Genomic DNA, 14,573 nt, shown 5'->3' on the forward strand with positions numbered 1-14,573 from the left:
TGTGCAAATCCATGCAAAACTGACTGTTGATGAACTAACCGGCTTGTTTTTCATCAAAAACTTGGTTGTGTATGACTTTTGGGATATTTGGAGTTGTCCCTTCCTGTGCAGGTGGGGATTAGTAGCAATGCTGTGTACCTCGAGGTATTGCACTTGTCCCGGCCTGTATAGGAACACGGAGATGGAGCTGACCCGGATCATAACCCCAAGTGATTAGAAAACTGCTGCACTCTACATGTCCTGTAATGCTTTCTCTGTATGAAAAACATGTGACTGTTGGGTTGTTAAATGTAAATTTCCTTGAAATAGAATACATTTAAACACTTTTTCCTTTGAATCTTTTTTTTATTCAATTCACTAAATGTATGTTTAACAGGCGCTAACTAGTGTTAACAGTAGTTCCACCCATCCCCTCCAGTTGGAACTTAAGTGAACGGGTCATGTCTTAATTCATGGTAATGTTACTGTCATCATACGTTGTGACCAGATTAAACTGGAACAGCATTTGGTCAACCAGCCTGCTAACTTTGACAAAACCTTACTTTTGATTATTTCTAGAGCCTGATAAATACCAATATTACATGACAAGATTTCTGACCACTTAGTCACCACATTAAATGAATCCCGTTCCCAACTGAGTCATGTGCTTTAGTTCTAATTTGTAACATGAACAGCAGACAGGATCACATCCTATGAGCTCGCAGAACAGAAGTTCTGCTTATATTAAGGGGGAAATTATTGGTGTGGTTGGGCAGAAGTTAGCATATTCAGACTGGCATGCTAAAAAAGGATTTGATAATAAAACATTACATGCCCAGAAAATGTATTTACGTACATGACGACTGACATTTGGTCTTAGCTGTTTTTTAGTCTGGTTACAAATCACTTTGTGTGCTATGTAAGTTATATTAAAATGAATAAAGGCTCACCAAATCCTTGTGACTGCCTAAATCTTAGTATTTGGGGGGGAAATAAGTCGCTATTTAAGACAAGGATATGTGGGTTGCTCGGAGAACTCGTTACTTTCTCATAATTGAATGACACATGGCGATGCCATTAAAACTATTTAATAACGGACATAATAGTATTATAGAATCTAATTGAAAAAGTAATTTTCAAATCGAGGGCTATTGGCAATCAGGTGTCACTTAATTTACTCGGATTTATTTTGGATTAAGGACATTAACCATCCTGCCGTGTTAATCAACCCGTGAATAAATCCCTCACAAATCCACGATGCTGAGGGAAACAAATCAAGAAAAATCCATTTAAATCCGGTTCTGTTATGAGTTTTGTTTTTCCAGTTTTAATTCATCATTGTAGCCTAGTTGAAGTCGGGGCCCGGCCACTAGATGGCGCCGTCAGGCAGCAGCTGAGCACGCGCTGAGCGGCGGAGTGCAGGTACGGGCACCGTACCGCCTCCGCCGTCGGTCCAGCCAAGTTGGACAACATGCCGCTTTCAAACAGACTCGTCACAACGCTGCAACTTTCTCCCCGTGAGCCTGGACTTAAATGATGACCCGGAGCGTATTCTTGACGCGAACATTAACGCAACACAACCGACGCGCAGATGTGGAAGGGACTCACCTGAGCGGACTAAACGTTCAGAAGAAACCCCAACTTTTAAACAAGAGTCTTTTTTTGTGTGCAGTATTCACCCGGGGCTTTATTAAAATGGGTGATCTGTGGGTGAACTACGTTTTCTTCCTGGCGTGTTGCTCCGGGTTATGCTCTGGAAGCCCCAACAGATGTGACGAAGTGAGGAAAGTTTTCCAACTCAGACAAATTGGACCAAATCTATTATTGCCTTTAAGCCCCAGACCTGGTAGGTAATGTTTGAGTACGCTTGAACAGCTGGATGTGTGTGCGTGTGTCTGTCAGGTTTAATGTTTTTCTTCTTCTTTTCTTCCTGCAATTAAAGTCGTATAAACCAGTCAGTAATACAAATCAAGTCACATTTCTTCTTGATCATTTGCCCATTTTCCTCATTTACATCTTAGCAACCAAAGCATGTTAACCACTGATTGAAAGAAATATGCTTGAGAAGTCACTCAACACCTTATTACCTCTCCGTTGAGCTCACTCGCTGCACGGACCTGTCATTTTCTGGCTTCTTGAAGTACTTCTTTGTAGTTACAAAACACTCCTTTTAAAAACACATTTCAGAGGCGTGTGCTGAAGTCATAATGATAATGCAGAACAAGAGAGCTGTAAGCCGTTTAAAGGGCATCCTACTGTGGGACTTTTTAAAATGAAGATAGCCTGTTTGGAGGACATACCGCATGTGTCTTAAATTACTGCAAGAATAAAACTCAGAGGCTCTTTCAGAGGGATCTCTAATCTTCGGTCACATAGTTTATGTTCAGCAGTGTTTCAGGTTCATGATAAATGTTCAAGTATTAGAAATTACTCTTGGAATATGTTTGGAGATGGGATTTCATTACAAAACGGCCTGTAAAAAGTATCAATATTGTTTGGGGTGCTTATATGTTTTATGACCTATAACATATGCTCTCTTAATTTAATGTCACATTAGATAAAGCTGCATCTTACTTGATGGCCGTGACCTAAAGGAAAGCAAACGGCTCTTTTTGGCTGTAAGGATACACAGGCATTATTTGGTGTAAAGTTAGGTAAACTATAGGCTTCACTTAACTTTCTGAACACCACCCATAATGCAATTCCACATGACAAGATTTAGAGGGGGGGGGGGGGGGGGGGGGGGGGGATTATTGGTGTGGATATTTCACGTGGGCCATAATTGACTGGACGGCTTGCTGCTGCTCTCTCTTGGAAAAGTAAATCTCCATGCTGTTGACTTCCATCCTGCCACAAACTTCTCCCTACAAACTTCACCACTGCCACTGTGAGGAAAACTGATTACATTTACAGAAAAGCCATGAAATGCTTCCTAAACCTCCAACTAACCCTTATAATGCCACCACCGCTCCTGCCCCTTCCACGGGGCCCCGTGGGCCGAAATCTCTGTGATGTCTCTACTGAAAAGTTATTTCTCTGAGATGAATTGTGGGTGCCTCCTGTCGTACCGATGATAAGGTGATTTCAGCTATTCTAACCCTGTAAAAACACCTGCTACTGTTTATAACTGCATCTTCACTGACCTCTCTGGCAACCCCCCACACATCCTCCAGGCCTAAATGCACCTCGACATCGGGAAGATGTTAATCGTTTCCTTGATGGAGTCGGATAGATACGCTGAAATACATCAGAGGGTGTAATGGGAGATAGCGAGAGGTAGAGTCAACCCTAGAGAAAGATTTTTTTTTTCTTTTAGAAGTTATCTATAATTGACCCGTGTGTTTGTGAAAAATAACCTCCAGATATTCCAGGAATCTGAGCGAGTGAAAGAGCATTTTCCATGTTTTCTAATAGGCTGAAGGCTGTTTGGCTCTTCTTATCGGAACACAGCGAGACAGAAGTCTGTCAACGCAGCAAACAAAACCTGCTCATTGTGGAAATGGTTCTGGGAGCATTTGGGTTAAGAAAAAAAAAAGAAGAAGAAGCAAGACCTGGGGGCTCTTTCAAGTTGTCTTATCTGGGAGAGTTTAAATTCCTCCACGTGTGCCATCGCCTACACTGCTGCCTCCTCACTCTTCTTGAACCTCGCAGGGAGCTGATAGCGTCTCTGGCAACAGCCCCGCACACCTTGCCTGGGCACGTCAGAGGGGCTTTCGCAGGAGATTTTTGGATCTCTTTTAAGATGTTTTGATAGTGTGTGCAGATTGCTTACATTTTGTTCCTCGTGGAAAACCTGAGAAATCACTTAACGCTTGTACGCGATAACACTTTGAGTCAGATCTCCTCTCGGGATCTACATGTTTTGATTGCTCGACTACAGCATGTTTTAACTTGTTGTATTAGAAAACATCTCATAGAGAAGGCCTGTCGTTCATTTAGATTTTTCCCATCATGTGCTTTTTATGCACCTTGTTCTTCGTTTATGTGTCTCTAGAGGATGGTGATGATCCCCTGATGTCTCGGTGGTTCTGATTGGAATCTCTCCATTGGCTGGATTGCATGACTTTAGACTCCCAGTGTTGTTCTCTTGTGGGCGAACGCTGTTGAAGGAAGCCGCTTGTCACTTTGAGCAATTTCCCGTTTATCAAAAAGAAGATAGTTAGACACACTCACTTATTCAGGCTCGCCTTTGGGCAGTTCAAGGTGTCAAATCCACCTGACTTGCATGTCTGTGGAATGTGTGAAGGAAAGTGGAGCCCCTTAAAGAGAGCATGCCCCCCCCCCCCCCCCAGCTCAGTTTGCGCCTCTCTCGTAGGTAAGCATTCTTTTCTCTGAGAAATAAATACCCGGCGATGTTCACAAAACCTCAAAAGGTCGATTAACACCGATTAATTAAATTTTTTAGAAATAATAAATATATGTTATCCTATTTTCCAAGTTTCTGTTTCCTATTGCAAACAAAGATGAGCCACGTTACATATCTTTGCATGCAAGTTGACTCAAACATTTATTGTCCTTTTCCATTTGTCTATTCTAACGTTATTTCTCGCGTGGAACAAAAAGAGCAAAGACGTATGTCATTTCCTCGCCCCCTTGTCTGTAATGAGTTAGGATCATAACATTTCATCTCAATGGCTCTCAGGTCCAGACCTTCAGGTGTGCATGTCCAAGAACCTGACATGCTGCACCAAAAAGATGGAGGAGAAGTACCAGGTGGCGGCCCGCAGGGACATCCAGAACCTCCTCCAGACGTCCAGCTCCGGCCTCAAGTTCCTCATCTCGCGCAATATGGCCGCTTTTCACGGTAAGAGTTAAGTGCTGGTGTGTGTGTGTGTGTGTGTGTGTGTGTGTGTGTGTGTGCTTAGTCATCGCCTTTAAACTTCATAAACGTGTGCTGAGATGAGATGAGAGGGCACATGTTTACGTGGATAATTGTATGCGTGTAGATGTGTGTATGTGTTTCCGAGTTGGAGTACACATTTAGAAGTTCGGTTTTGTGTGGGTGAAAAAACATTGGATGAGTCTGTGTGTGTGTGTCTGTGTGTGTGTGTGTGTGTGTATGTGTGTGTGTGTGTGCAGTGAGGCTCCACTTCAGCGCAAACAGAGGAGGGTCTGTCCTCCTTCCAGATCTACCGCTGCACGGTGATCCTGGGATTAGATAGGTTGGCTGTTCCTGCAGGAGACCCAGGAGGCCGTCTGTAAGGGTGGATGTCTGTCAGGGATGTGTACTGGGGTTTTACTAATAGCTTCTCTTCCTGTGCGAGGCGTCCTGCTCTTCTGTGTCCTGATAAGAAAATAAAAACCTCATATTTAGAGTGCTGGAACGCAGCCGCCATCGACACATCCTAACCAGGCGGCCATCCATCCAATTCCTCTCCATCTTTTCATTCAGCGGCAACTAACAGTTGACTTCCAGGCAACGACTTGCCGCTGTCTGTGCGCTCTCCCTGCCCAGCGTGGGACGTTTCCCCCACTTCTAGCTGATGGACGTCATGTGCCGGCTGAAACGCGTGGGCAACAAATACAGAGCTTAAGACTTGAGTGTACAGCCTCAGACATATCATTAAGCCAATTCTCTTTAACGACGCGTCTCAGTTAAAAGAAGGACTGTTATCCTACTCCTAAAATCAAATGATTTATAGGAGAGGCTCCGCGTGATCACAGTGTTTGAGTCGAGGTTTACAGGGGCATTGCCCTGTTTGTGTCCTCTGATGTTTGATGTGTCTACTCAGGCTCCCAAGGTGAACTAAAACACTCAACATTTGTGATGACGTTTATGAAGCTCGCCACCTACTGTTAACGTAAAATAGAGTTGCAAACCGCTTTATTAAAGGGGTTAGAGGGCATCTGTCATCCATGCATCCTTATGGCGGGCTGCATGGGGGCAGCAGGCATGGGATGGTATTCCTCTCTCTCCCCGGCAACATTTTCCAGCTCTTCCTGGGAAAACCCTGAGGCGTTCCCAAGCCAGAGGAGATATGCAATCTCTCCAGCGTGTTCTGGGTCTACCCTGGGGCCCGGTTATTATATATTTAATATAGTCAAACCCCATGAAAAGAACAAAACTAAATCTTAGTTCATCTCTCCATACGTTATGACTTCCCTACACTTTCTGGGGCTCTCAGACCCAACTGAAGACGGAAACCTTTAAAAAATGGCACACAGATATATAGTTTCTTAAATTTAATTTCCCAACACAAATCTTCCTTTAAACCGGGGTATATTTCCAGCTGCAGATTAATACACATGTAGTGCTCTAGTGAGTATGTACATTGCACAGAGTAAGCTAAATCAGGCGTTTGGCTCCACAGACAATACTTGTTACCAGGATGAGTTCATTGTTGGTTTTGGTCTTTTCATTTCAAGTAATAAAACACTGCAGGGGCTGGTAGCCGTTTCAAAATACTCAAAATGAACAGCACTCACATGGTTTCATCTGTGGAATGGCAGCCAGTGTGCTCTCCTGCCAAACCAAACAGAGTTCCCTGTCAACATCGGCTCTCATCAGTCAACAAACACCGGCGGCTGCTTCCAACATCCCTCTGCGTAACACAAGGGGCAACCGGCACTCGGCTATTAGATTCTCATATTGGAGTCACGGCAGCACATTTTGTGAGTTGGTATGTTGAGGCCCGAATTATTATTATTATTATTCATTTAACTGCAGTCTTAACCAGAGATGCATCTAACTATTATTTTCATTATCGATTAATCTGGTTATGTTTTTTTCTTGAATAATTGTTAGGCCTCTAAAACTTGAAATAGTGACAAATGCTCTTCACAATTTCCCAAAGCGGTCTTAAACTTCCCCACGAAAACTGGCATTCGATTTTCGATTTTGTGTTGTTATGTTGATCGATTATTCCTTGAAAGTTGGCCTGTGGAGTTTCCTTGTAAAAGAACAAAACTCAGGTTTCATTAGTCATACGAGCAGATTCGTTCTTATGTGGCTTCTATGAGGGATTTCGGAGAACATGCTGTATTCACAAGTGGTCCAGACCTGTCGTAAAAGTCATGTGCAATTATCCTGAAGTTTTTCACTAATGGACTGTACCTTTCATTACTTTGACTTTTAAGCAATATTGAGTTTGAAAACCTTTAAATTACCCTTCATAATTATTTTTGACATCATCCTGTTTGTCTATATGAAAACATCTAGAATTGTATAAACAATATCATCAATCATTTAAATTGGCTATTGTGTAACACTGCAATATCAATACGGCCATCTCAAACTGCAAAACCATTTAAATTATGTGACGTCCTCCCGTTGCAGTGATCCATCAGCTCGCCGTGGTGAAATGTTTTTCACATGGAGCCATTTCTTCTTAATTTCAGTGACAGTGCGACCCTCGGATGATGCTGCATTAACAGAATTTATTCTAAAAATATGTACCTCAAACCGAACTATTCTTCTCTGCCTCGTCCATATTGTTTGTCTGGTTGTTGAAGTAAATCTGTGCTGAAAGCTGTTCAAATGTTGATGCGTTGATGTTGAGACTTTTTGTCTCATAGTCTTATCTGTTCACGCACACACGCACGCACACGCACACACGAAACACGCACACACGAAACACGCACACACACACGCACACGCACACATGCACAAAGCCAGAAAGAGAGCCACCCACGTGGCATTGTTCTATTTGTCCGTAGAGGTTTTAGGAGCCTTTGTCACATGGAGAAAACTCACTGTGTGTATGTATGGGAAGCAAGGAGGGACAGAAATGTCTGGCAGGTTCCTCGATCTTAACGGGGCAAAAAGAGCTGTTCTTCTGTTCATGTGCAGACATAAAAGAAACACAAGTCAAGCATTTAATCCGCCTTTCCTAACCAGGGAGTGTTCAATGATGCTGAATTAATATGAGTGAATTGTTCATCTTGTGTGAATGTGAGTTTCGTTTTGGGTGTTTTCAGATTGTAATTGAAGTGGAAGCGGGCCAAGATCTTCATGGATCATTTTCAAATTGAAAATACATTTGATGTTGACTGGCTGCCCTCAGCAGGATGACTGTCCGGCTTTATCATAAAAAAAAAAATTCTGGAGTACAGGAAGATATATTACTCTCTTAGGAGGTGGGTGGGTTGGGACACTGATGGAAAAAGTCCCTTTTTTTTAGTCTTTAGTTTTAGTCTCCGAAATGATTGGCATCCTGCGCTGTAATTTGAATGACAACAGGGAACATGTAGAGTGTATAATGCATTACAACCACAGACAGGAAGATGGACGAGTTAAAAGGGGTGAGGCTAAAGTGGTCATCTGTTTTGTGCAAAGCCTTCAATTAGGCATCTTTATATGATTCAGCTGAAGGGAGAGGAGGGATGAAGAAAATTAGGGGAATGTAGATGGATAACAGTCGGAAACACTCATTGAGAAATAACACAAACCCATAAAATGCTATTTAAAAAATGTTTTTTTCTAGGGGACTTGATGTTTTTTGCTTGTAATGGGCCACGGTTATAAAAAAAAAAAATCATCAAGGGCACATGTAGAGAAAGTGCCCAAGACCTTAACGTAATGAGTAATAAAACGAAAACAAGTGCTTGAGATGTTAATTATGAGTGGAGCTTCAAAGCACAGCTCATCCCACAGTAATGACTCATTACATTTTTCTCTTTTCTTCAGAGGAATGCGACTCAACATTTTAATATCTGGTCCTTAAATTAACCGGATTGCTGCCTTTTCATCATTTCACAGACAACAAAATAGCTGGGTGACTGAGGTAAAAGTAGAAAGAATAAAGTTGATGACATACTGTCAAGCAGATGGCCTTTGAGCTTTCCAGCACACCATTTCTTCTCTCCCATCTTGGTCTGTCAGTAAGTCTCTCAGGACCACATGTTTTCATTCACCGGTTGTGAGGTTCCTGCGTCGTCTACACAATGCACAAATATGTGGCCTTCTCAGCGGGGCTTCAGGGGAGATCTTTTTTTTCTTTTTCTCGCCCTGTGCAGGTTTTGTGTTACATCCATGGCAACCAACCTGTGCAATTCCTGCGTCCCGTGGGGCAGCAGTGAAGCCCCCCCCCCCTTCAGAAACAGAGCCCACTATGAATCAGCTGTTGAGATGTCTGTGGAGGGGTGCTCGAAGCATAGCAAAGCAGTCTGAGATCACCAGATCAAAGGGGTGCTCTCCTTTGGGACACGCTGTGGTTTGAGAAACTATTAAAGAAGTGCATTGCATTGTGTTGACTGAAAACCTGAAGGGCAGGCCAGCTTCTGTAGATAATAGAATCAGAAGAAGAGATAGATTTGGTTATAACCTGGTCCCTTCTGGTGTGGCAGTCGTCATGGTCCAACTGAACCTGAATTCACTGAGAGCTTTGAAACATTACAGGAATATTATTATTATATATTACATTTGAAATTGCATCACATATAATTGTTACCTTAAGAAGGACAATCATGAACATATAAACCACTCCATCATTCCATTATCCGATCCTCTGATCCAGTTCAGGGTCGTGGGCCGCTGGAGCCGATCCCAGCTGACATTGGGCAAAGGCGGGGTTCACCCTGGACCGGTCGCCAGTCTGTCTATAGAGATGCTCACATTCACAACTACAGCAATGTAGAGTCCAATCAACCTCAGCTGCATGTCTTTGGACTGTGGGAGGAAGCCAGAGAACCCAGAGGGAACCCACGCTGACCCGTGGAGAACTCCACACAGAAGGACTGCCCAGGCCGGGAATCAAACTCTGGCACCTCTTGCTAGCCACTACACTACCGTGCAGCCCACGCTCATACCTGTCTGTTAAAATATGAAGCCAAATCAAGCAGCCGGTTTGCATAACTTAGCATAAAAGGCACCAAATGAAGAAACATTTTTACCAGAATGATGAACGACTGCTTTAAGGATAGTTTGATATGTGGGGAAATGAGAGAATGGGAAGATCAATAATGCACTCCTATCTGTTTAAGTAAGGAGTGCGAGTCATACACTGATTAACGGCTATATCTCGTTTATATAATCCATACAGAAATGATTAAAGTGCCAGTTTTTGAATGCTTTAACTGTTCCTCTCTGGAGTCCTTTTCGAGAGGTTGCCAGGGAACCAGCGGCTCCAACCCCAGCTGCTGACATTTGCTACATTTCTGTTTGTTTATGGATTAAAGACACAACTAGACACAGTGGGTTAATCAGGGAGATGTAAAGGTGTTGGTAGACATGTTAGTGTTTATGTTTGGATAGAGCCAGGCGAGCAGTATGCTTCCAGTCTTTATGCTAAGCTAAGCTAACCATCTCCTGGCTCGTGCTCCGTGCATGTGCAGGCATTAGAGTGTGTTAGATCTGCTCTTCTAACTCCTGGCAAGAAAGTAAATAAAATGTTGCTATCCTATCCTTTCAAAAGAAATACTGCCATTGTGCTGTACATGCATACACACTTTAAAGGCTACAAATGGGTCAGTATTTCTAAAGAACAAAAGCAAAAATTGGGAAAATATAAAAAGATAGACCGGAGCTAGTTGCCCAAAATGTGTTTTTAATGTCCCATAATTCATCTTAAAGACCCAATATTACATGATCACTTGATGAGACTGGCTGTTATACATGTAATGCCGCTGTTACTTTACTGCCTGCGGCACTGAGCTGTTGTGACTATTAACACTCTGTGGCTTGTGGTCTTCCTGCCAGTCGATGTTTCATTTTGGTTTCTAGCCTGGGAAAATAAAACCAGTTCCTGTCAACATGAGACAGGAATACAGCAGACCCAGTTGGTCAGCCTTTTGCTTTTGTATTTTCTCTGCTTCTAATTGTGAGCTACTGTTTTGTCAGGAACACAAGTGGTGCCGATGAATGTGAGATCAAACAGTCTGGGCTGAGTGCTGGTTTCGTTGAAGTGGAAAACTAACCTGTTGTGCCGGGACTTGGTATTTGCACTCATAAATGCTAATTGTGCTTCTGTTTACCAGCTTTTAAAAGGATCTACTGCTCACCTTTAACTCTTTGAATTGAAAGAGGAACATATTTGAATGGCAGCGGCCCCACAGCCTGAATGAGAGGAGACCACAATCAGCCGTCAGATTACAGCAGCACACTGTGCCAAACAAGGAGGTCTCAGTTGGGGGGCGGGTGGGGTGGGGGGCGAGGAGGGGGAGGGCGTTTGATTGCTGCTGATTAGAAAGAAATGTTTCTATTTTAGTGGCAGACATTCTGCCCTAAACGCCCTTACCGTATGACCACAACATCCTGAGTTTGAATTCTATAAAAGAATACTTAATAAATTAATAAATCACGCAGCAGACACCCAGCCTTCAACTTTGACCTCTGAACAAGAACATGTCCTGAGGCACATCCAGTGGCATTGAAACACTGAGATAAGTTGGAGTTTGGATTGTGTTTTGAAATGGATTGATTTAGCTTCAGAAGTAGGAGGATTTAATCAACCCATATGTGAACTCTTAATCCTTCAGTTTTGACTTTAAGCTTTAAAACCACCACATTTGGAGATACAAGGGCCATTGAATAGCTCAGGGGGGGTCTGGCTCCGTGCAGTTCCTCTCTTTTTCATTCTTCATGTGGGATAGAGATAAAGTAACGTTGGCTCCGGAAAATTGGTCAGAGGTCAGTGGTGTTTACTGAAAATTTTAAAAAAATACCAAATTGGGTGATACATGGTTTTCTTCAGACACTTATTCTTTGTTTACAAATTCCACACTAATATCAGAATGATTTGGAGCAACTATGTAGCCCAATGGCTACAGCGCATGCCACATAATTGCAACATCCAGGGTTTGATTCTGGCCGTGGGAACTTTGTGGCTTACCCCTCTCTCTCACCACGTTTCAAGTCTGCAGCTACATTGGCATATGTCTAATACAGGTTATAATAATTTGAATGAATCTTAGATAACAACAATCAATCTATTTAGTCGATTAGGTGAAATTAGTGGGTAAACATTTGAAATGAGCGTAGTTCTTGTCTGTACTCTGCTATTAAGAAGTTAAGTTCAAGCTTGTCAGGTGGCACACTTCTGGTTTACAATGGTAGTATCTTCTATCTTCTATTTGATCAATTTTCAATGTCTAACAGGAATAATTCTTCCCAAATATCTGGTGGGTCCTTTTGAATTACTTGGTGCTTTGTGTAATGTGAGTAGTGTGAACTCTGGCCTACTAACTAATGACATAATGACATCATTCAGATCGTCTCATTTGACTAATTTCCACTGTTGACAAGTTGCTTCAGAAGTCTGAATTTTGGATAAACGCAACTTTTCTGTATTTACTTTGATATTCGCTCTTCAGTGGATATCAAGCACAACGTTGTTCTAAAAGCAGAGCAGCGGCCAGCGCGCTTACCTAACTATCCACATTACTCCAACAGTTTCAAGTTCACAAACAGTCATTTTCCTACCAAGGACCGATATTGTGCTGTGACCAGCCCTGAGCAGCACTGCATCACCGACTACAGTAACATAGTGTTCCCTTCCAGTACAGTTTCTATGTTGGTCACAGATTGGCAGCACGCCTCAGTCAGGGAAAATATGCTGTTTTTTATAGGACTCTGCATTTTAGGATCTTTTGTCTTGAAAATTATCATTCCTGGTGTTATACATTCCCCTCTAGAAACACCAGACTGCCTCACATAGGAGTCGCTTTGGGTTTTATCACGTCGGGAAATCATTTAAAACACCTCATATGACAACATATAAAAGGTGTGAGATTAAAGACATCAGAATGAAATATCTCAACCATTATTGGACGGATTGTCATGTACATCAGTTGTAGGTCCTGTGAGACATCAATTGGATGTATGGCCCCTGGACTTTTCCTCTTTCATGTGGTGGTTTTGAGTGAAACTTCTCTGCAGTGTTTTGAGTGAACACTTTTGTTTTTGACTCAATACCTGTAAAATTGATTTTCCCACTATTAAGGTGACCATGGTAAATGTACCTGCTAAACATCAGTATGCATCAAATGGTATGTTCTCTTTTTCATAGTGAGCATGCTTTGAGCATTTTGTAGACTATTGTATCTTGTTGAGCAAACCATTACAAAGAACGCTCCTGGTAGTATAACAATATATATAATACTGAGTCCAGTAGTGACCGCACATGCAGACCTTATAAGATGAATGATGAATACATGCATAACCTGAATATACCGAGTGGCGGTTGGATTTGTTTGAAGATTTCATATGTTGATTCTCAGCTGGTCTTGAAATCCTTTCTAACCTGCTCTCTGCTCCTTTGTGTTGGACCTTTAGCAGACTCTTTGTCCATCGCGTCTACGGCTGTGCCTTCTTTGTTGTCACTCGTACAAGAGGAGTTAGTGTGTGTGTGTGTGTGTGTGTGTGTATACGTGTTGGTGTGGGTGTGTATTCCAACCAACGCAGGGGCCTCTCCTCCAGACTTCCACAGAATTTGGGCTTGGCTTTGTGATTCAAGGCTGGACAGTTGATTCAGGGGAGGACAGAGAAGGAAAAAGAATGCAAAGGAGAAGAAGAATGAGCGAATGACAGAGAGAAAGTTGGGAGCATGCCAGATTCTATTGAAAGTTTTCGCATGGTGTTTGAAGTCAGAGGATTTAGAGGGAAGCAGGATTATTCAGAGTCGATACCCTTCACAATCCAAAGCGTTTGGACTGCTGCAAAGAAACCGCGTATAGTCGGACAAACCACGGCTGCTCGACCCTCCAGCTCCTTTCCCCGTGTCAGACATGCTGGTTAGCGTCGCACTTTTCCAATCTTGTAGGTGATAGTTTAACATTTTGGGAATATGGTCGGGGTCGAGCAGCCGTGGTTTGCCCGACTATACGCTGTTTCTTTGCAGCAGTCCAAACGCTTGGATTGTGAAGGGGATGATATGGGAAGATTAATACTACTCTGATTTCATGGATGTATAAAGAGGACTGGATACAGCTATGGAGGCGGGCCCCGTTTATTTCTATGAAAGTTTATCAAAAGTTTGCCTTCTGGATCAAACGTCCCGGACCTTCTGGCGATATTCAGCTTTTTTCTAGTTGGTCTCGGCACGCTGACATGAACGGGGGTTCATTCTAACTCTGGATTCGGCTATCAGTACATTTTACAACTTTTAGGACCTAAGGATTTAAATAAGAGCTATTTAAGTGTTTGTACTGGGAAGGTGACTGACCCAGAAGGTGTAATAATACGGTTTGGTCACCATGCAAAATTGTCTTTAAAGCTACAGCTTTGCGAAGCTATCACCAGTTAGCTTTGCTGAGCACAACATCTGCTTACACTGCTAAGCTCACTAATCAACATGTTACGTCTTGTTTATTTAATAAAAACAAATTCTGAACCGTCAAACGTAACAATCTTATGTTTTTTCAGGTGGTTATGTACCAGTTTATTTTCCTGAGGTCTTGGTTGCCTGGCAACTGTTCCAGGCCCAGAGATAGTCCGGTACATAACCTCCTATGTTTTTCTCCGCATTGTCTTTAGTACAGATTAAACAATCGAGGTATAACGTGTTAATTAATGAGCTTTAGACCTTCTGGGAAGTGGATGTTTGCCTGTTTCCCTCTGTCGCCAGTCTTTATGCTAAGCTAAGCTAACCTCAAAATAAACCTCCTCTGACTCTCAAACCAGAAAGCAACAATGGCTCACTAAGTCATTAATGCACATG

General features: G+C 42.6%; 1 protein-coding gene across 1 annotated transcript in view; it reads left to right on the top strand.

Annotated features, from left to right (window-relative positions):
* Nucleotides 1–1,493: 1,493 nt before the first annotated feature.
* gpc5a (glypican 5a) overlaps nucleotides 1,494–14,573 on the top strand; it is a 105,367-nt gene continuing 92,287 nt past the window's right edge. Inside the window, exons 1-2 of the mRNA XM_034557024.1 lie at nucleotides 1,494–1,825; nucleotides 4,622–4,783. Of these exons, the coding sequence (XP_034412915.1) occupies nucleotides 1,513–1,825; nucleotides 4,622–4,783 (475 nt within the window). The 5' untranslated portion in view covers nucleotides 1,494–1,512. The remainder of the gene's footprint in view (nucleotides 1,826–4,621; nucleotides 4,784–14,573) is intronic.

This window comes from Cyclopterus lumpus, chromosome 3 (assembly GCF_009769545.1).
Source record: "Cyclopterus lumpus isolate fCycLum1 chromosome 3, fCycLum1.pri, whole genome shotgun sequence".
NCBI classification, from domain to species: Eukaryota; Metazoa; Chordata; class Actinopteri; order Perciformes; family Cyclopteridae; genus Cyclopterus; species Cyclopterus lumpus.